This window comes from Impatiens glandulifera, chromosome 1 (genome assembly GCF_907164915.1).
Source record: "Impatiens glandulifera chromosome 1, dImpGla2.1, whole genome shotgun sequence".
Taxonomy (NCBI): domain Eukaryota; kingdom Viridiplantae; phylum Streptophyta; class Magnoliopsida; order Ericales; family Balsaminaceae; genus Impatiens; species Impatiens glandulifera.
This window is the reverse complement of record NC_061862.1, coordinates 122265056-122289495: the sequence shown is the minus strand read 5'-3', so window position 1 is coordinate 122289495 and position 24440 is coordinate 122265056. Positions and strand designations below refer to the sequence as shown.

Genomic DNA, 24440 nt, shown 5'->3' with positions numbered 1-24440 from the left:
ACTATAAAACAAAGAATCTCCCACTTTTGAAGCAACACAGAGTGATGTATTTTACTCACACAGATTCTCGACTTGCCAATAATGGACTCCTTGATCTTATTTTACAAAAGCTCCGATGTCATGCAAACTACCGAGTACTAAAGTATTCAAAACAAATAGAAGAAGTTGGAGAAATATTTGTTTCGAAAATGAGAGATAATGGAGGCCCTTACCTTGCTCTCTATTTAACAACTGTATAAGATTTGCCCGTTTGGAAAGTATTTTTATCTAGAATTCTCAGTGAACATGGAAGAGTTGGTTGGGTGACTAGCTAAACTAAGTACATATAAAAGAGGATCATAAAAAGAGAATCAGTTGGTTTGGTGAGACGGACTGAGCCATATATTGATTGACAAATCATTTTCTTAGAATTGTTCATCTATTATATCTATAACTTCTTCCCTTTTTGGTTAATTTATATTATAAGAGAAATTATATTGTTGAGAGCTGTGGTTAAATTGGATATATATGTGAGAGTAAAATGATACTTGGGTCGGATTCTGGGTTGACCCGCCCATAAACTTAAAACGGTTAAAAATAAAATTAAAAATGTAATAGGTATGTTTCGAACTCGCAACCTAACAAAACAAGTACAACTCTTTAACCAATTAGGCTAATGACACTTTCCATTTTTAATTTAACACTAAATTTGATGAACGTGGGACGGTGTAACAATATAAGTTCAACTTTTTAACTAACTAATCTATATATATAATGATGTTTAATTTTGCACTAGATGGTGTACCCATTGACGCTCTTGCACTATATGGTGTAGGTATTGATGATCAGTGCGGCGTGCGTGCAATTGCTGGTGCGGGACTAGTAGTACCTTGGAAGTCACTAACTCGTTCATAATTAAAGTCATTAACCCGTTATAATTAATTAGTTCATGATGAGCCCTTTCATCTTCTTCTCCTCCTCCTTCATTTTCACTTTCAAATACAATCTAATGAGAAACAACTTGAGAAACAACTCCAAGTATAGTTTGTTTAGTAAGTAGTGGTAGTGCACTATCTTGACTTGAATACTTCTCTACTAATGAGACACACAGAGGTGACGAAGGTGACGATCTGCGACCTGAAATCAACCATGATAAATAGATGCCCACGTCATTATCTCGCTCAATAACAACAGGGGGAAGTTTTGCAGAAACATCATACATTACTTCAATCACTAAATCATATGTGGACTTTTGCACGTTAATCGTCTCATAGATGATATCAACTAATTCGGAAAATTTAGTATATTGGGGTATATCTATAGTTTTGCATGATTTTGCACAGAAAGACCTTGTACCATCAGCTGTGATTTTCCACTCTCCATTATACACAACAAATATGTCAGCAAATACTTCATCTGCAATTGAAAAAAATGATACTATCAATCGAGAGACACAACTGTAACAATGAAATGCAAGTACTAACTATAAATGGTCTAGTCGCGTGACGCAGTTACGTGACGCACCCGAGTGATGCACCCGAGTGACGCACCCGAGTGACGCACCCGGATTCCGCCGCAATGGTGACATTTACCTAACCTTAAACCTAACAAACAATGCGTTCAAAGAAAGAAAGAAATAATAAGTGGAATACAAAGGAAGCATACCAGTAGCAACGAACATCCTTCCTTTGCTGGGATTCCGACGTCTTTGTCGGGGGTCGTCTTGTTTTTAGAGAGAAGGAGGAGAAGGGGAGAAGGGGAAGTGAAGAGAGAGAACAGGGAAGAAAGAAATGGGAAGAACTAGAAATTTTCTAGTTATATAGAAAAGACATTGTGGACTTTTTACAATGCACCCGGTTGCGTCACGCAACTGAAGGATGCGTGACGCAATAGGGGCATTTTCGTCAGAAAAAAAGGGGTTACCAACGCTATTTAAATTATGGGCCGACACTTTACCCATTTAAGGCTATTATTGAGGTCATTTCGTCATATTTCCCTTTTAAAAGAGAAAAATGACCTATCAAACCAACAAAATGAAATAAACACTTTTAATATTTGAAGTTTCACATAGCTTAAATCAAACCCAATAAAAAGTCCTAAATAGGGTAATTGTGCCTTTTATTAAAAGAAATAACTATTTTTTTAGTAAGTTGATTCAAATTTAAATGATGAGGTGATTAGTGATTAAATTATTGATTTAATAACTAGTTATTTAATATTGATTTCAAATTAAATAAAACTCGTTAATCAAGTGTAATAGTTTGTAATAGAAGTCGGGATAGAATGAGTCGGTAATGATAATGTCATCAACATAGATGAGAATGTACGTGAGGCAAGTCGGAGAATGATAAACGAAGAGAGAAGCATCAGATTTGGCCTCTTGAAATTGCAGATGAAATTAATTGAGAACTAAGACGGGAATACCATGCTCTCGGCGCCTGTTTAAGGCCATAAATCGCTCTGCGCAGTTTGCAAATGTGATTGGGGAATGCCGGGTTATTTTAATAATTTGAATAGTAGAAAATTAATAATTGATGATAAATTTTAGTTAAAAATATTTAAAGAATATTGATATATATATATATATATATATATATATATATATATTAAATTAAAAATAATAATTTAAAATAAAAATATTTAATATTTTAGTTAATAAATTAAGAGATATGATTTATGAAATGGGTGAAAGAAGTTTGAATGATTTAGAAAAAAAATGTAGAATACATCTTAAAATTAATTTAATTAATTAATTTATTTAGAAAGCTAATATCATCTTTAGTCCTTATTGTTTAGTAAGGATAAACAAAACTTTTTTTCTCTTATATACAAATTCTTAACAATTAAGTTAGTAAGTTGTTAATTCAATATTGAAAACTTTAAAAACAATTGACTATAAGAAAATAATAAAATTAAGCAAAATAGATAAATAAACCTAATAATATCCATTAGAATGAATCTGTTGTAGAATGTAAAAAATGGCAACCCGGCGACCAAACCGGTCAGTTTAAAAAGAGGACTGCAGTGGGGGCGTCGGCGCATAGTAGATCAAAGAAGAGGGTGAAAGAAAGACAAAAAGAGTGTGTTCTTATTTCTCACACCCAAGGTCGCTTCGATTTCACGTCATAGGAGTGGATTGGATTGGAGGGGAAGGGAAAAGGGTGGGCAGCGCTAAGGCTCATTCATTTCTCTTTCTCTTTCTCTGTTCAGAGATTTTCTACCAACATCATCAAACTAGTGTAACCCTAGCATAGCATAGCATTCCTTTGACTCTTCCATTTCAAGTCTAAGAACAGGCAGGAACAAGAACAAGATCATGGTTCCTTATTGTTTAAACACGGTCTGGTTGATGAAATTATCTGGGTTTTTCTCTGTCGCAATGGTTACGGTCATTCTCTCTCCATCACTGCAATCATTTCCACCAGCAGAAGCCATCAGATCTTCCAATCTCGAAGAATACCTCCGATTTCCCACCCAGACTTCCTCTGACGATCGATTTTCCTACAGAATAGCACCTGCGTTTCGCAATGCCGATGAATGCAGTCTCACGGATAAGAAGAAGAACAAGAAGAAGACATTCAAGAGAAAGGGAGTTTGCGATCCTTCCCTTGTTCACGTCGCGATTACTCTCGATGTCGATTACCTAAGAGGCTCAATCGCTGCCGTCAATTCCATTCTGCAAAATTCATTGTGTCCTGAAGATATCTTCTTCCATTTCCTTGTCTCGGAGACCAATCTCGAAACCCTAGTTCGGTCCACTTTCCCGCAGTTGAAGTTCAAATTCTATTACTTCGATCCAGAAATTGTTCGAAGCTTAATCTCCACTTCGGTAAGGCAAGCTCTCGAACAACCACTAAATTATGCAAGAAATTACATGGCCGATCTGCTTGAGCCTTGTGTGAGAAGAGTCATATACTTGGATTCCGACCTCGTAGTTGTAGACGACATCTCTAAGCTATGGGCGACCAGCCTGGAAAAGATGACTATTGGAGTGCCGGAATACTGTCACGCGAACTTCACCAGGTATTTCACAGACGGGTTTTGGTCGGACAAGTGGTTATCTAGCACGTTTACTGGACGCAACCCTTGCTACTTCAACACAGGTGTAATGGTGATTGACTTGGTGAAATGGAGGCAGTTTGGGTACACAAAGCTGATAGAAAAATGGATGGAAGTTCAGAAGAGAGACAGGATCTATGAACTAGGGTCTTTGCCGCCGTTTCTTCTGGTATTTGCCGGAAATGTTGCTCCTATCGAGCACCGGTGGAACCAACACGGTTTAGGAGGTGACAACATCAAGGGAAGCTGTCGGAATTTGCATCCCGGTCCTGTGAGTTTACTACACTGGAGTGGCAGCGGCAAGCCATGGCTGAGGCTTGACTCAAAGAAATCGTGTCCCTTGGATTCACTATGGGCAATGTATGATCTCTATGGACACTTGATATGAGTTTTCACTAGCTCTTGCCGGTAAATTTCATTTGTTCCTTCAATTTTTTTGTTTGCTTTCAAATTTTTCTCTTTTCTAATTTGACATATAACTGATTCTCTGGGAATAAGAGGAGGGAAAAAAAGGAAGTGATACCATTGAAATGAATTCCAATTTGCTGGCTATTATTATATTCTTGTTGCTTGTTATTTCTATCCATTCCTCAAATCCCATAGTATCAAAGTGTAGTAGTTGTTATCTATCCCCCCACTAAATCCTTGTAAAAATTATTAAAACACACATACTAGGATCATTAGGAAGATTTCTGCTTGCCTGTTTCATGGTTTGCAGGCAGTTGGAACATGTCTATGGCACCCTCTTCTAGCCACCACCACCCATGTCTATGTATATTTTGTAATTTCAGATAATTGTGTTATCTGTTTTATGATATTGATTTGGATAGTTTGATAATGCCTAATAGTTGCAGATCATTTGAAGGGCTGTTGTATAATAATTTTTCCACTTTGAACATTCCTTTGGAAGAATAGGTTTACAGAATTGTTTGCTTACAAAGACTGTTTCAATGACCATAATTTGTTGGTTTCTTATAAAACTCGAGTTTCTTTTTGTGACACAGGACTCTATACTAATTTGGAAGAATAGAAAATAATGCTAGCATTAACTTGACAAAGTTTATTAGATGCAACCCCCAATTAATAATGTAAAACTAGCATGTGGATTCTTTTGGTGTGACTGTCTTTTCAAGCACTGATTAGTGTTCCATGAATCAAGCTTGTAGCAGATATTCTACATTGTTATATATGGTTTACTGGCTAATGTTAATTGAATGGAAACTCTATTCATATTAAATTCAAATTATATTTATTCAATCCATAAATCAGGATACTTCAAATTATATTTATTTAATATGTAATTTAGGATAATCTGTAAATTAACTATTATATTGATTAGTATGAGATTGAATTGAGAAAAAATGTTAAATAAATTATTTTAAATTTATTTAAAAATGTCTCTAATTTGTTAATGCAATGTTTTTAAATTATATTTTTTTTATTTGACTAAATAGAAAATTGATGGTAACTGAACAAAAAAATAGATGAAATATAATTTAGTAAAACAAAAAATTAAAAAATATATATTTGATTGAATAAATAATCTTAATACACAGACAATTTAGATTCCAAAAATAGCCAATTCAAATAAAATTAGTATTTAGAATTTTTATCGATTTCAGATTTTTGAATTTTGAATTTATTTGTTAAATGTTGGAGCCTATGGTATAAATTAACTAAACACTATTGCGAATACAAACTGTTATAAACATAACAAAGAATTTGTTTTTTACAAAATACAGTAGAAATGAAATAAGAATGATTTTTTAAAAAAATATACAGTACAAATGGAATGGAGATGATGTAATGAATGTTTGTGAAATTACATGTCAAAAGCTTATCGCAATGTTCATTGATGAAATTGACCGTCTTAGAGTCCTCGGTTTTATCTATTTCTTGAATTAAAGTTGTAGTCCTCATTGAGACAATAAAACACGTTGAGAATCATGTTAGGTTCATTAATTATCGGGTCTTTCTAAAATTTGGAATTGTCTAGAATTTCAAACTTTAATTGGATTGGAATTCTTGGTTCCAATAATTGAATCTTCCAACAACAATGATGAAAAAAAAGTCAAATTTTGGAAGAACAATTTTATATATTTTTAATAGAGAAAAATTTAAAAGTCTTGAGTTGTTGTGTTTAAACCTTTATAAACAACTTTAAATGAGTAGATTATGTCAAAAACCCTAAACTATTTATACACACAAGTCTAAACCCACTAGTAATAAAATAAACCCTAATTGTATAAAAGAAAATAAAAATAATAACATTTAAGTTGTCGATAAATGTTAGACTCACCAGAACGTCTCCAACCTTCAGCATGATCTGGATTCATAGAAAATGATGAATATTATCCGCTATAAGGTATTAAAATTTTGAGCAAATAGAGAAAGGAAGAATATAGAAACGGCCATTAAAATTTTGACACACTATATAAATTTTTTAATTTTCTGAATTTTAGAACTCAAAATATTAGCATTTCAAATTAGTTCATTATCCAAACGGGCCATTAAAATTATGGAGATTTATTATTCTTCTAGAAAATAATATTTGTGACTATTCCTGAATTTTATAATTTTCCTAAAATAATTTAGAGGTTTCAATTAATAAAACAATTTGTTTAGTATGAAAATGGAACCAAACAAGCTTAAAGAATTAAAAAAAAAATGTTGAATTGGAACTTTGAAGCCAAAATTAGACATATAAAAAGTCTAGGAATTGAATTAGACGTGAAAAAATAGTCCAAGGGTCAAAATATTTCAGAATGATTGAAAATAATTCAAAATGAGGAGTTTGGTGTCAACATTAGACTTTAAAAGAGTCTAGAGTCCCAATTACACATTGAAAGAAAGTTCAGGGGCCGAATTATTTATGAATGAAATAAATAATTCCGTAAATAAGTTCTATAATAGAAACTTTGAGAGACAATTCGAACGCCTCTCAACAATTTAGGAATACTGAAAGGAATAAGTCTAGAAAAGAGCTTTAACAGTCGTTGTCATCTTCTTCTTATCCGCTCCCGACTTCGCTGAGTTCCGATGTTGCAGCCTTATGTAGGGATGCTCAAGGTCGTCTAATCAGAACATTGATCCTCGAGAAATCGCTTTCTTCGTCGCCTATTATTCGGAGAACAAACGTAGGGAATCTAGGACCGAAGAATAGAACGAAGCTTTGTTTTCATATCAAAATTATGATTCTCCGGTGGAAGCTTCACATTGCCTCACCATTGTTGTTAACTATGGAATTCGTCTTCTTTGGAACTCCCCTAGGCTGTGAGCGCTGAAAATCGAGGTCTATGTTCACGTGAAGAAGAGGAAAAGGAGGCGGGATCAGAAGTCCCCTTACGAGTTGGATTGAGCAATTTTATGTCGTCACTCTAATATTTACAACAATGAAGATTCTATCATCGATATTTTACTGAGTTGGACTAGGGCTGAAATAGAAATGGTTATATCTTTTAGGGACTATTTTACAATTTGTTAATCTTTAAATAAGGATAAAATTATCAAGGAGAGGGTTATTATATTTTTGATATTCTAATTGCTATATTTTCTTTTTCTAATTACGAGTAGGATGAGCAAATGGGTAAAATCAATCCGTTTTGTCCGATCTATATTAAATCCAAACTAAGTTTATTCAATCGGTAATCCAAACTATTTTACTAATTAATACAGATCAGATTGAAAATGGTTTGGATAATCCAAACTAAAAAATATTTATATATATCAACTTTAAATTAGTCAACAATTTTTTTTTTTATATATTTTTTAAAACTATTTAAAAAAAAATTAATTTTTTTTAATTTTTTTAATTTTATTTTTAAATTCGAATTTTTTAATATTATTAAATTTGAATTTGAAAAAAAATAATAATAATAAAATAAAAATAAAAATAAAAATAAATATCGTTGTCAAAGTGATAATAAGTAAAATATATATTATATTCAGATGAAATTTAATTTAAAGAAAAATAAATTAAAAAATAAATTTTTATTTAGATAGTTTGGATAATTTGGATAATCCTAATCCAATCCGATTTAATTCAATCCGATCCAATCTCAATCCAATCCGAAATATCCAATCCGAAATAAACCGAATTAGTATTTAGGATTCGGATTGGATTGGATTTCGAATTAATCCACTCAATGCTCACCCCTAATTACGAGAGTTGTCACTCCTTGTAACCCTAACTCTAAACTCCCAATTTCTATTCAATTTGTTATTCTATTCAATTTGTTCTTTTATCAATCTATTTTTGTATTCAATTTGTTCTTCTACTTGTTATGTTCTTCTCTTTTTCTCTCCTCTAACTATTATTGTGAAACTTATATCGTGATTGACAAGGTGATCACGACAACTGGTATCAGAGATTATGATTCTCGGACTTTCGTTGAAAATGGTGAATTCACGCAACAAAAGTAATGAAGAGATAATCCAGAATCTAACTGAACGCATCGAGACGATGAAATCACAAATTAATGATAAGTTCCACTTACTGTAGCGAGAGAATCTCAAGGCTAATCAAAATATTGAAACGAAGCAGATTGAAATTGCTCGTCACTTGGAGATTATACAGAAAGATAGCACTGAGAAGTCTGAATCTATAATAAGACTACTGGAATCCAAGAATTTGAACACAAATAATAAATCAACCGAAGACAAATGAGGAGGTTCACATACACCTCCACTACAGCCGAGATATGGATATGGAACAACTTCTTATGAGAGAGATGGTATTTACATAAGGCCAGAAAAACAGACGGTCGGACAAAATTTTGGAACAACTGAGACTCCTATCAGTAATTGGAAGAAAACTACATGTCCTAATTCGATACAGACTGCGGGAGGTATGTCAATTAAGCAACCACGGATGAATCTGCACAAATTTGATGGTTCAAACCCTAGGAGATGGATCAAAAGAGTCAATAAATTTTTTGATCACTTCACCATGCCTGAAAAAGAAAAGGTAAGCTACGTGTCTTATTTTCTTTCTGGTGAGGCTAATGTGTGGTTCTATGATTATCTGATAGATCATCTAGTACCAAATTGGGAAGAATTCTCTGAAGAGGTGTTATTGGAATTTCAAGAAGGGGGACACTAAGATGTGATAATAGAATTTAATTAGTTGAGACAGACATGAACTTTAAAAGACTATATCTATCAATGCTGAGAGCTAAGAGCATTGGTTGCAGTTAAATGCCTTCCACAGAACGACGAATACAATGTGAAAAGTTTCATGGGAGGCTTACGACCTGAATTGAAAGAGGTTTTAAAGATGACAGGACCAATGACATTAGATCAAAGAATAAAGTTGGTTAAGGTGAAGTACAAGTTCCTCAAACCTCTTGGTAAGGAAAAGAAATTGTTCACCAAATTGCCAACTCAGACCCCAAATGTAACACAACCAAAACCTCCATGGAGTAATAGCCAACAAGGTATATTTATACCAACTATTAACAAAAATACTATTGAAATACCAGCTAGAGATCTCACGTTTGCAGAAATGAGAGAAAACGTGCTAAAAGTATTTGTTTCAAGTGTGATGGGAAATGTTCCAAAGATCACGTTTGCCTCAATCGTCATCAGATATTCAATATTGAAGCAATGGAAGACGAGATAGACAACTGGTTTAAAGCTAAAGATGAGTCCAAAGCCGAATATACCTATGATGAAGAAAATGACTTTCTTAAGGCTAAAGAGGAGGACAGAGTCGAAAGGGATAACCATGGGGGTTCGATTTCAATGCACGCTCTTGATGGGAGTGCCAATAATTCCACGCTCAAGATTATTGGGCAGATCAAGAAAAGGAAAATAAAAATTAAATCGATAGTGGTAGTACGCATTCGTTTATTGATGAGGGTACTACATCACAGTAGGGTTGTGTTCTAAATGAAACAATGCCTATGGGGGTGACTATTACAAGCGGAGGCAGAATATTTAGTCGATTCTTATGCATGAATTTAGCTTGGAAAATATAGAGTCATGATTTTCTACTAGACTTTCGAACGATCAAGTTGGGAGGTTGTGATATGGTTTTGGGAGTTGATTGAATGACTAAATATGGACCAGTGCGTCTTGATTTTGAGAAGAGAGTTATGAAATCTAGGTTATCCGGTGAGAAGATTCGACTATTTGGTGATAAGGAGAACAGTTCCTTTTATTTAATGACAAGGGACGATGTAGCTCAGAATGTGAAGAAGGGTTACGATTATTTTATAGTTCAACTATTTTTTATGAATGCTGAGCCTACAACTCTGTTATCAACCCATTCAGAACAGCTAAGTGATAGTCAATTACCATTGGAAATAAGAGATTCGTTATCAAAATATAAAAAGGTTTTTGAGCCTTTAACTAACTTACCTCCAAAAAGGGCAACAAACCATGCCATTGACTTATTGTCAGGATCTCAACTGCCTAAACAACGACCGTATCGATATCCATTCATATAGAAAGGAGAAATTGAAAGTCTAGTTGCAGAAATGCAGAAGTCTGGAATCATCCGCGAAAGTACGAGTTCCTTTGCTTCTCCAGCTATTTTAGTTAAGAAGAAGGATGGGATGTGGTGATTTTGTGTAGACTATTAGAAGTTAAATGAAGTAACGATTAAAGACAAATATCCTATTCTGGCAGTGGATGAGATGCTAGATGAACTGTATGAAGCGACAGTTTTCTCAAAATTGGACTTACGTTCAGGGTATCACCAAATTCGTGTCAAAGAGGAAGATGTATATAAAACGACATTTTGCACTCATTCTGGTCTTTATGAATTCAGAGTAATGTCGTTTGGATTATGAAATACACCAGCGACTTTTCAAGCTCTTATGAATAATATTTTTCGTCCATGGCTTAGGAAAGGAGTTCTTGTTTTTTTTACGACATTCTTGTTTATAGTATCTCTCTTGAGGCTCACACTAAGTAGTTGGAATTGGTACTTAAAACTCTATTACAACATAAATTGTCGGTCAAGCTAGATAAATGTGAATTTGCACTACGACGACTAGAATATTTGGGACATTATGTAAGAGGTAATGGGGTTGAAGTGGACTCGTGAAAGATTGATTGTATTACTCCGTGGCCAATACCGAGAACAGTGAAAGAGCTAAGGGAATTTCTGGGTCTAGTAGGTTATTATAGACACTTTATAAATTATTTCGGTATTATAAGCAAGCCACTTCATGAGTTGTTAATAAATGGATTCTTTACTTGGACTGATGAAGCGGGAGTAGCGTTTAGTAAACTCAAAACGGCGTTAACTACTACTCTAGTATTAGCATTACCTGATTTTTCTCGTCCCTTGGAAGTAGAGACAAATGCAAGTCAAGGAGGAATAGGAGTTGTGTTAATGCAAGGGGGCAGACCTATTTCTTTCCTTAGTAAAGCTTTAGCTAAACCTCATATTGGTCTTTCTACATATGAAAAAGAATTATTAGTCGTGCTTATGGCAGTTACAAAATGGCGACACTATTTTTATTGGAGACATTTTGTTATACGAACATATCATCAATGTCTCAAATATCTCATGGAACAGAAGAGTACAATGGTATTACAACAAAAGTGACTCACCAAGTTATTGGGTTTTGATTATACAATTACATATAAGAGGGGAAGTTCCAATATGGTCGCCGATGCCTTATCAAGAGCTGATCACACTTCACTAATGGGGATGACGGTGACAACGACTTCATGGCATAAAGAAGTCGAAGATTCTTATCAAGGAGATGATTTTACTCATAAGATGGTTCTGCTAGTGGCAAGTAATCCTTTAGATTGGCCTATGTTTTCAATTGAGGCCAATAGCATAAAAATAAAGGTCAAGTCTATGTGGGAAAAAATGGATCTTTAAGGAGAAATATTTTGTTAACCCTTCATGAATCAAGTATAGGAGGACATTCAGGGATGCAAGCTACATTTCAGCGGTCAAATTCTCTTTTCTAGTGATCGGGTATGAAGAAGGAAGTTTTGGAAATGATAAAAAGTTATGATATTTGTCAAAGATTTAAATTAGAGAAGACTAGTAAGCCCGGATTATTGTAACCATTACCGGTACCAGAACGCCCGTGGTTGAATATCACGATGGATTTTATAGAAGGACTTCCGACATCATAAGGCTGCTCTACCATACTGGTAATTGTTGATCGTTTTACTAAGTATAGTCATTTTATTGGATTGAAATATAAATTTTCTGCAGCCCAAGTTACATCTTTATTTTTGGATAATGTCTACAAACTTCATGGGTTGCTTGAGTCCATTGTATCTAACAGAGATGCTATTTTTATTAGTCATTTTTGGAAAGAATTATTGCGAGTTCTTGGGGTGAAATCGTTATTGAGTACAACTTATCATCCTGAATCTGATGGCCAAACCGAAAGGGTCAATCAGTGTTTAAAATCATATTTGCGTTGTATGAGTGGATAAAAACCAAAATTTTGGAGACGTTGGCTAGCTCTCGCAGAGTAGTGGTACAATTCCACATTTCATTCTTCAATTAAAATGTCCCCTTTTGAAGCTCTTTATGGATTTACTTTGATACCACTACCTATGGGTCCAATGGTATCGTGTAAGGTTGGTATTGTTGAAGATTTTATTCTATATCGTACACAGATGTGTCGTATTCTGAAAGAGAATTTGGAATTAGCTCGGAATCGTATTAAACAACAAGTTGATAGAAAACGTCAAGAAAGAGAGTTTAAGGTGGGCGATTGGGTGTTTTTAAAGCTACAATCTTATAGACAAATTTCAGTTGCTACTCGTAAAAATATCAAGTTGTCGGCAAAATATTTTGGACCTTTTCTCGTTGAGCAAAGAATTGGTGAAGTGGCCTATAAATTGAAACTTCAAAAGGAATGTAAAATTCATTCTGTTTTCATGTGTCCTTATTGAGAGCTAAATTGGACGAGGTGCATACGGTCATCTTATCGCTTCCCATAGTGACAGAGGATGGTGATATACTATTGGTTCAAAAAGAAATTTTGGAAAGACGTCTAATCATAAAGAAGGAAGAATGGTTGCTCATGTATTGGTTTAGTGGATAAATGCTGCGATGAAGGATGCCACATGGGAAGAATGGACATTTTTTGTTCCCAATTTCCTGAATTCTGTAAGTAGTTTCCGATGCAGAAGCCACGTTCGAAAAGGGCAAGGAATTTTTTAAGGGAAAGGAGATTTCGTGACTCTAATATTCACAATAATGAGGATTCTATTACCGATACTGAGTTGGACTAGGGCTAAAATAAAAGTGGTTTTATCTTTTAGGAGCTATTTTACAATTTGTTAGTCTTTAAATAAGGATAGAATTGTCAAGGAGAGGGTATTGTATTTTTGATATTCCAATTGCTATATTTTCTCTTTCTAATTACTAGAGCCGCTGCTCCTGGTAATCCTAAACTCCCAATTTCTATTCAATCTGTTCTTCTATTCAATTTGTTCTTTTATCAATCTATTCTTCTATTCAATTTCTTCTTCTACTTGCTATGTTCTTCTCTATTGCTCCTATATGAAACTATTATTGTGGAACTTATATTGTGATTGACAAGGTGATCACGACATTTTACAACTCGATTTTCCACAACAACATGCCTCTATTAGCCATCGATGATGTCCTCCTTGCATCACTATGCTTTTAATGAACCTTCGTAACAACCTAGAAGTATTCTGGAACGTGCTTAAATAATTGATCAATAGTTTCTTCTAAAGTGATCAAACTTGAAGATTCTGGAGGTAGTTAGAAGTTGAGATTCGAGACTAGTCAAGACCTAATCTCTTCCTAATCTAGACTCTATCTAACCTAAGGATTCTAGAAGCTAGGGTAAACCAAATGATCCATCAATTAGACAAACAATCAACTAATACATAAACTGATAAATTGAATAATTGAAACAATTAGAAGTTAAATCAATAGTTCATGTGAATCATACAAGTGGTTAAGCAGTAATAAAGACTTACCTACAAGAGACAACGCAACGCAGAAGGAATCTAAAGTTGAGATAGAGTTCGCCGGAGAAGATGATCTCTCAACATAATTAACTTAGACATGTTCTTCTTTTAGTTAATTTTTTCTCAAGTGTGATCTCTCTCTAGGTTAACTGGTAAGCTTTGGAAATGGTTAACCATGCCTCAAATGAAGGATGTAAAGTTATTAAATAACCTTAGGCAAGGGAATTCTTGGGGAATGTTAGGATTTGGAACTGGTAACTCATTAACTGAGTTGTACCAACTTAATCATCCAAGTCTTGGTTGAGTTCTAAATTGTAGGTAATCGGTAATGCTACACCTTGTGTTTTGAATCAAGACACCTTGAGTTTTGACTCTTTTGATCTTTTACACAAAATTTCAAATAGTAATATTATATTCAAAAATAATTTTTCGAACCGGTTAATCTGAACGTATCAGATCTCCCGAATTCCAACTTTCTATAAAAAAAATGGCGTTTTGGTACAAAAATAGGCATAAAAGTAGGTTTTCTATGCATTTTTCCCAATATAAATATTATACTCAAAATTCAAGATTTTTTAAATCGGTCAATCTGAAGGTGTTGAATCATTCAATGTTTAGGTATTTTTGACAATTGACGTTTGGACTGCTCTTTAAAGGTCTTTTTAAGCCATTTCTAAAAAGTGTATATAGTTTTTTCTCTCTCGGTATAATAATCAAGTATGATCATCATACTAGACCGAACAGATTCATTTTAATTTTGGTGTGTAAAAATGAGATATCTATAACGACCAAGAGAATTCAATGGCTTAATATCAACATTGTATAATTTGAAGCTTAAAGTCATCTTTAAGCAAAATAGTTTAGACACGAGGTTAGGATATTCATAAGTAAAAGAATTATGAACATAGAATGTATGTATAACATACCTCCACAATTTACAATGGTCGACTACATTCGAGTAGAGACTATCCTTTGGATAGGCGCATAAGACATATCGCTACAACCCTTTATTAATGAGTAACCAAGTATCGAATCCTTAATCCATAAATTCTATAATTTTCTTTCCTTTAGCTTCTTTGTGAAGTAAACTAAAGTGACGACTCATAAAGTTAATTAGATTACTACATTTTTAAACGTACTAATCTAAAACCTTTACAAGCCAACCAAAAGTCTATGGTATATAACTCCACTTTGATTCTTCATCTCAAAGATATGGCAACATCTTATATGGATAGTCTTCTTATATACTTTTAAAGAGATTCAAAAGGAATGTAATCTAAGATATTCTGTAACACAACTTCTATAAAAAAAGGTTTTCTAAAATGTGCACAAGTTGCGTCTACCATTCAAATACTCCATTGTGCCCCTTCCGTGGGTGGAGCACTCGAATGGATATGTAAGGCATGAGACCAACCAACTTCGGATCACACAAATTTCCCTTAAAGATGGGACATTCGAATGTATAAGAACCTGTAATAGAAAAGATAATTTCACGAGAAAACGAAAAAACTTTTAAAAACGGGAGTAAAGAGAATAGACAATAAAAAACGACATACATAAAACTGGCGACTCTATTGGGGACTACCTACATGCTTAGCTCAAAACATGTAGTTGGCCAAACTACCTTAACAACAAAGAATGTTACACTCCTCATTTCACAAGAATCTTTATTCTTTAGGGCATAAAACCCGTGAAGACAATGTGAATCTCGCATTCACATTTGCTTGTTTATTTGCATGTAGATTAAACCTGACAAGGCTTATTTTCCAAAAAAAATTGATAAGGCTTAGCGCCTCTTAATCGATGAGGTGTGTGAAAAAAGTATTTTGTTAAACACTATTTACATGTATACATGCCCAAACACCTTTATATGTAGAAGCTTTGTAGTCAAGAGTATATAAAGGATGCTAACTATACTAGCATGCCCTTGTGCCCATGATATATCTTTAAAACACTAAGATACATTCGTCTTTCTCGTCTCATTTCTTCTTAATTACGACAATATCTTGTGGTAAGCCAATCAACGTGCTATTTTTGCTACGTGTTTGCATGTTAGAAGAAATAGACGCTCATAAGATTAAAAATTGAGATTATTTTCCAGAAATAAAAGTTAATTAGAACTTTTGGTTTTGCTATGAAATTTCGCAATTACCACAAGTCCATGTTAATTGTTATGTTCATCGCTTCTTCAACGATAAGGAGTTGTATGCGTGCTTTAGTGCAAACGAGATCCTCTCATTGATCCTTTCACTAGTGGACAGTCACTTTGTGATGTACATTCACAATCGATGGAATCCGGACACCAAGACGTTTGTCATTAAAGGGAGACGCATATTCTCTACTCTCATAGACTTTTAACCCATCATTATGTCTTTTAGCGACATCCCAATGTGTGTTTCACCTTCACGAGCAGCGATTTCTCACAACCTCTTGTAGATATGTTACAGTTTTGATCGACAACCTGCTCAACGTAAAATGGTGAATGTAACCATTGACTTGACAAGTTGAATTGAGTTGATCATGCATTCTAGAGGTGTGTAACGAGTGGATATACGTTGTAGAAGGATATTAGTGATGCTCTTTACTCATTTCTTATTGTGTCAGTTAAAGACCGTGAGGCCTTTAACACGACTCCTTGAGGTCGTGGTTCACATGGAAACAAGATTGTACAACTTAACAAGAATGGTGCTTACTGAGACACTCATTGATCTTAAAAACACTCCTCGTTTTATTGCCCTTTCTCTTAGAGGGGATCTCTAGTAGTCCTCTATATATGCTATAAGAGAAACTCTTATTTCTTTCCTACATGGAGCATCCCTACTATTTTTCCGTACATCTTTAAGCACAAAGATTGGCTTAGACCAACCATGCTTACCTTGTTGCAGATAATCATCCTTTCAGTTCAAAACGTAAAGCATATATATTGGAGAGGGAGAATCAACCACATCTGTGTAGCTGAGAACTTGTTCCAGCCCGTAAGCGGTGCAGAAGAAGATGATGAAGCATCAAATGACGAGACATGCTCTGACTCTTAGGACAGATCTCTTAGTGTTGCTTTCCACTTATTCGTTCTACCTTTATTACTTTACTATGTGTACGAATATGTTGTGTACACGAGTACTAGCTCTTTTGGTTTGTATAACTATCTTATTTAATATGAAAATGAATTTAGAAATTGTGTGTCTATTTATATCCTATGACATTGTTTGCATAATTGATAACATGGGTTGTCACCTTGAATGACAACAACCAAAGGTTTTCTTAATTGTTATCTTATCTTATTATGTGTCATCCTTGTTAAATGCACGCATTGATTAGATAGATAGGTGCTTGTGAGTACGATAATTTGATTTTAAGTAACAAAATCTAGTTGAATTCTTCAACCTCACGTATAGGATATGAAGCTCCTTAATCGTGTGCTTTGTCAATCTACATCGATCTGTACAAGACATATATGATCAATTTCGAGCATTTTTTAAGTCGGTAATATCCTCTTGAGACTCGTTCCGTTTACACCTCTCATGCTCAACGGTTAAAAGAACGACTTTGTTAGATCATGACTATATAGTCTATTTCTAATGACCATCCGATCTATTTCGTGATTCCTTCATATCACATTCAATCCATGATTATGCTATGAACGATCACCCATACATCATGTTTGTTGTTTTTGGAAGGTTCAAATCATATTTCACTCGACTTCTTTATCGACAACTCGATGTAGAATATGAAATTCCAACTTCACCATTGATTTGGCGAGAGATCCCAACTTCACCATCGATCCTTAGTTGTCCTTCTTATCTATTCTTAAATCAAACATGTTTCTATTTAACACGTGTAATGTAGGATTGTGTTGTAAGTTAAGTTATCCTCAATGATTTGATACTTTAACTTATGGATGAATATTATATTTTCAAAAGCATGTACCTATCTTTAGGGCATATTTGCATAGTTGTTAACCGATGTTATCATAGTTGACAAATACCCTCTTCTAGCCTAACGACAACAAGATGTTGATATCCCCAACCTCCTTGAGGTCATGGGTTTGAGACCGTCAGGTGGTAAGTTTTATGCCTAGTTAAATGGTTAAGTGTTTGCGGGATATACACAAGAAAATGAATTTTGAACTCATAATGAAACTTGTAACGTACCTCCACAAACAAATAGCTAACTACCGAATAACGACTATCCCACAGAATAAACGCATATGATATAGCTTCTACGACCCTTTCCTCATGCATAACCCAACACCAAACCCTTAATCCGTGAATACTCTAATTTTGTTTTCTTTAGTTTCTTTGTGAAGTAAACTAAAGTGATGACTCTTAAAGTCAATCGGATTACTACGTTTATACACATACTAATCTAGAACATGTACATGTCAATCAAAAAGTCTATGATATAAAATTCCACTTTGGTTCCTCATCTCAAACAGATAGGACAACATATTATATAGATAGTCTTCTTATCTAATTTTTGTGAGATTTGAGACTAAGGTAAGCCACGAGGTTATATAGAATAATTTATGTAGAAAATATGTTTCCATACGAGTTGTGTTTTCCATTTAAGCCTCTCGTTTCTTCCCCTCCATAGGTAGAGCACTCGAGCGGATAGGTAATACATGTGACCAACCAATTTCAGATGATACAAATAGTCCTTATGAAAAAGGGACATTCAAATGGATAAATGAAAAGAGATTCGTGTATAGAAAAAGTATAGGCGAAGAATAAAATGCGTACACCGAGAGATGCTTCATTGTCTTCCAAGATTTACCCTAAATGTTTGACAAGCTATATAGAGTAGACGTTGAGATTATTCTTCCAGAAAAATTGTCCTAGAGTTTGAGCCTTTGTCATGGTGTTGAGACCTAGAGTAGTTGTTTAAAATCGAGAGATCATGTCTCAGTTGAAGACCAATGAATGAGCACAAGTATTGTCGACTTTATATCCACATTTAGCCTCATCACATACTTAAGTCACTTTGAGATTTCATATAATAACTCGTTAGAGCCATGTCAAACTTATAATAGGCCTCACATTGATTGAATGCATCATCTCTTAGTTTTTTATATCAAGTTAGCATTTCTCAAATGCTTCCTTATTTGCAATGCATTACTCTATTTACATGGTTGGTTGTTCTAGCCACTCTTTTTGTTCGAATAGAATCAAAGATTGTTCAAAAGGATATGATGAGGCTATTTCAAGTTTGTTGATCGTACCATTCTACAAAACATTTGAGGAGTGGTGTACACTCTCGTCCTTGTGTTTGATCTTCAACCGAGCTTTTTGGATTTCAAGTTGTGGGTTATAATTGAGAGAACATGTCATAAATTGAAGTTTAGTGAATAGGCATGATCATCCTGAATCACGTATTCATCTTTAACATCTTCGGCTACTTGAGTTTCTTCGAGATGTTATCGTTTACACATATGGTAGTGTGTTATAGCTCCATCAAACTATAATGGGCATCTCATCAATGGAGTGCATCATCTATCGAGTTTTACATCGTGTTTGCATTTTATGCACGCTTGTAAAACCATAATACATTGCTCAATTGTCACGTTAGTTTTTCTAGTTACTCCTTTTATTTGAATAAATTTCAAATATTCTTTAAAAGGATAAAATAGCCTTACGTCCATCATGTGGAACATACTAATGTATAGGACTTTAAGAAGAAATTTCCATTCTCGTCCTTGCATTTCTCATAATTGTTGTGTGGGTCAAGAAATATCTTGTTCTAGATGAAATTATCGTCCTTGTCTCGAAGCAAGGGAGAGTTAGAATGTCATGAAGGTGTCTTTCGGAGTGATGACACTTCAATGCTTATATGCAATGAAAATGCTATGTGCATGCAGCCTAATCAGCTACGTGACTTTTGTGATGTTTTGAATTAGTGAATCTCATTTTTGGTTCGTCATGAAGAACTTATTGATCTAGAAAGTTGGTTAAAAAAGAAGTCAAATGAATCGTATGATGACCCGTGTCTTCATTTATGCATACCCAAGGGAAAATAGGCGCACACTTTGTAACTTGTCGTTTTTATTTTAAAATGAAAATATTTAAAAGTGGGGGTTAGTTGTAAACACAATAAATTATTAGAAGATTTCAACCTTGTCAATGTCTTCGAATGCACACAATGTTTTGCAAAGTATAAGAAAGATTTTACGTTCAATGAATAGAAAAAAGAATTGAGTCTTTTCTGAGCTCGTTCTTTCTTCGTGATTTGTTCTTTCATCTTATTTGTTTGTCTTGTCTTGTCTCTTGTAGAAACTTAGTCATAAAGGTCAAACCTTTTTGTCAAGACCGTCATCATCTTCGTGTCGCTCCACTTGGAAGAGTAAACATATGGCATGTGGTTGATCATGACCTTTGTGACTGGGCATTTTCTCAAAAGGCATTATTTCTCTTATCTTGAACATCTCGTGGTGAAGCCCACAACACTTGTGATGGGAAGTTCGGATGATTAGCATCGTGACATTGATCATAGACCTACCTACAAAACAAACACCAATGACAGTAAACGTTGTTTTTTTCTTTTTAAAAGTCAGAATATACTCGTGGGCGCTTATCTCAATTATAATGCATACACGTATTTAAATAAGTATAGTAGGCACTTGGAAGAGTAAACATATGGCATGTGGTTGATCATGACCTTTATGACTAGGCATTTTCTCAAAAGGCATTATTTCTCTTACATCTCGTGGTGAAGCCCACAACACTTGTGATGCGCAGTTCGGATGATTAACATCGTGACATTGATCATAGACTTACCTATAAAACAAACACCAATGCCAGTAAATGTTGTTTTTTTTCTTTTTAAAAGTCAGAATATACTCGTGGGCGCTTATCTCAATTATAATGCATACACGTATTTAAATAAGTATAGTAGGAACATAAAGGTTTTCGACGTGGCTTGATCGATCGGGAACGACGAGAGGCCTAGGTCTTGGGAATTGTAACCGAAATTTTATTTCAATGGAGAAAATATAAGAGAGAGTCCACTCACCTCTGTCAAAAAGTAACAAAAATCACCGACTGGAGGAAGCATCGTCTTATATGGGAATTTCTCATCATCCCTATGATGCATGCCCCTCGAAAGGGACCTCATCATCGGGGAGAATGGTCGATCTTTTGTATCTAGGTTTATCATTTTGCATCATTGCTAAAATTCAGAACATATGACCATTCTTCATTGGATAATCATTGTACATAATACTATAGATCTACATATGGCGTCGTACAATGCACATCGTGTACTACCTTAAAACAATAGGGTGATGAGCCAATGCAAGGAGAAAGTAGAAAGGCAAAATTGAGTGATGTACCATTTTTCGCCTTTATTTATTATTTTTGAATTTTTATATTTTTGATTGAAGGTGTAAAACATTGTTCTTAAGAATGGCCAAAAATTTATTTCAAGTTAAGCATTAACTAGTCCTTAGCAGAGTCCCTAGAAAAGTTGTAACGACAAAAATCGACCCTTCCCAAGAATGAGTTTTCGTTACTCTATGGTCGCGCCTCATAACTCACATTCCTTTCGAGTCTCGAGTGAGACGATGAACCAAAATGATAGGCTTGACCAGAGTACATTTAAAAACGTTGATTTAGACTAGCTTTGATATTTTTAGAGTCGTCACCTAATTTACTACTCGATAAATTATGAAAGAAAAATATTTTGCATGCTCAAAAGAATTTTAGAGATTTCGTTCTTGGTTCGATACTTGGATACACGTGAGAAAGAGCTATTGCGCAATGTCTCATGTGCATGTCACATTACAGTCTTAACTTTAAACTTTTGACAATTTAAAAAATATTATTCTACACCTTATTTGTTTATCCAATCATAAGGCATGCGTCTAAAGGTAATCCAAGTCTAAATATTTAAAATCAATTGTGTCGCACTCCTTTTAAAAAAGCTTTGGAGATTTCAGGCGATATTTTATGGCAAAAATTCCGACAACAAATTCTTTCATCACGAAAACACGATCGGCACGAATAGAACAATCAACACGGTATCAAGGTCGTGGTTCACTTGTTGTGGTCGTGGTTGCTAGTCGCTCATGGTCACTTGTCAAATCAAGAACGTGCGCAAAATAGGCATGATCTACACAATCGGCACAATCGGTACGAACGACACGGTATCGACTCTAATAGCTATTAGGAAAAATACCCTGAGAGAAACACAAAAGAAGAAAACAAACGAAAGAACACACTAACAGAATTTGATAACGGAGTTTGGCCAAAATGTTACCTACGTCTCCGAGCACTAAGGCTATCAATTAATAAGAAGAAGAGATACAAATATTGGGTTCAATAAACCAAAGAGGGGAGAGTTTCTTTAATACACTAAGAAACTTTCCCAACTCACATCATCTTCCGATGTGGGATTTATTCTAATTGTGAATATAATTTCTTTTATATATTAAGAAACTTATTTCACTCCCAACATATTTCGATGTGGGATTCTAATTGTGCCAAAAATAACAAATCTCCACCTTGACACAATATTCAATACAATATTCATTATTAAAAAATAGTTTTTAAGTACTTCCAATTGGCGCTCTAGCGCCGACTCAAACGCTGAAGGTGTTTACCAAATCTAAACAATGTTTAAATTTGATTTTTTCCATGTCTTTCATCTCGAACTCTTTACCCAATTGAGCCTTCAATTTATCAACTTCATATTGGCTATTTGATGCTATCAATATATCATTAATGTATAAGAGTATATAGATATAAGACTCATCTTGCAGTTTGTGCAAATACACACAAGAATTGAATCTGATTCTTGTGTATTTGTGCTCTATCATAAACTTGTCAAGTCGATTGTACCATTGTCTCGGCGATTGCTTCAACCCGTACAATGATTTGTTCAACTTGCAAACCCAATTTTTTTTACCAGCAACTTTTAATCTATCTGGTTGATAAATGTAGATTTCCTCGTTCAAATGATCGTATTGACTACGGTCTTCACATCTGGTTGAGCTAGCTCCAAATTCATCTGCGCTACAAATTCCAACAAAATTCTAATGGAAGAGTGTTTAACAATAGGAGAAAGTACCTCATTATAATCAACTCATTCCTTCTGAGCGTAGTCTTTAACTACCAACTTTGCCTCGTAGCGAACATCAATTTTTTCGAGAAATCCTTCTTTCTTAGAAAAGATCCATTTACAACCAATAGTCTTCTTCTACTTTCGTATATGCGTCAACTTGCATGTCTCATTCTTATGAAGATATTGCATCTCATCTTCCATAGCACTTTTTTTCATTTTCAGTACTTCGACTAACATCTGAAAAAGTGGATGGAACATCATCTACGACTAGAAGTGCATAGGCCGTCATGTCAACAAACCGACCTGATTTTTGAATAACTTGTCTTGTTCTGTTCACCGTAATTGATTCACGTTGTTGTAAAGGTTCTTGGATCGGAACCTCTTCCTCATTTGACTCTTCGTCTGTCGTCGAAGAGTCACTTATAGTTTGACTTATCTTTATCTTCTCAAACTTCACCTGTTGCAGAATACAATCAATCTTGTCTGGTGTTACCTTATTCAACATTGAATAATCGTCAAAAGTAACATCTCTACTGATAATGGTTTTCTTTGCATTCAAACACCAGAGATGATATTCTAACTCTAGTAGTAAATTCCATAAAAGAGCATTCTTTCCTCGTGGATTCAACTTAGATTCAACTACATGATAATATGCAGTAGAACCAAAAATATGAAAAAATCATAATCAGTTACAGGTTTTCCAGACAATACCTCTAATGGAGTCTTGCCACCAAGTGCAGATGATGGTAGACGATTTACCAAATGTTGAGCGTATGACACAACTTCTACCCAAAATTTCTTGTCTAACCCAGAATTAGACAACATACATCGAACTTTCTCCACAAATGTTATGTTCATACATTCCGATACTCCATTCTGTTGTGGTGTTTTTCTGATTGTGAAGTGTCGAATTATGCCACATTCTTGGCATAACTTCTAGAATGGATCATTCTTGTATTCTCCACCGTTATCAGTTCAGAGAACTTTGATCTTTCTTCTTGTCTCGTCTTTAACTTGGTTTTCCATTTAAGAAAAAACTCAAACACTTTACCTTTATTCTTCAAAGTAAATACCCATACTCTTTTGGAAATATCATCAACAAAAGTAACAAAATAATGTCTACCTCCAAGAGATGGGGTCTTAGCATGTCCCTAGACATATGAGTGCACATAATCCAAAATACCTTTGGTGTTATGGATAACAGTGTCTGTACGCGTTTAAAAACGTTTGCCCCCAAAAAACGATTTTCTCGACTTTTAAGAAATAAATATAAAATATAAAAATATCTTTAAAAATATTGAAATAAAATTAAATCAAATTGGGGAATTGTTTAAAAAACTAGTTTATGACTAAAGAGTTGCCACCTAAATTTTTATAAAATTAGGAAAAACAAAATATTTGGCATGTAAAACAAT

At 34.3% G+C, this 24440-nt stretch overlaps 1 protein-coding gene across 1 annotated transcript; it reads left to right on the top strand.

Moving 5' to 3' along the window:
• The first annotated feature begins 3054 nt into the window (after window positions 1-3054).
• Window positions 3055-4620, top strand: LOC124919681 (probable galacturonosyltransferase-like 7). The gene has a single exon (XM_047459994.1). The coding sequence runs from the start codon at window positions 3296-3298 to the stop codon at window positions 4424-4426; it is 1131 nt and encodes a 376-aa protein (XP_047315950.1). The 5' UTR covers window positions 3055-3295; the 3' UTR covers window positions 4427-4620.
• Window positions 4621-24440: the final 19820 nt, after the last annotated feature.

Coding starts and splice junctions, on each gene's coding strand:
- LOC124919681 (XM_047459994.1), top strand. CDS start 3,296: ATGGTTCCTTATTGTTTAAACACGGTCTGGTTGATGAAATTATCTGGG.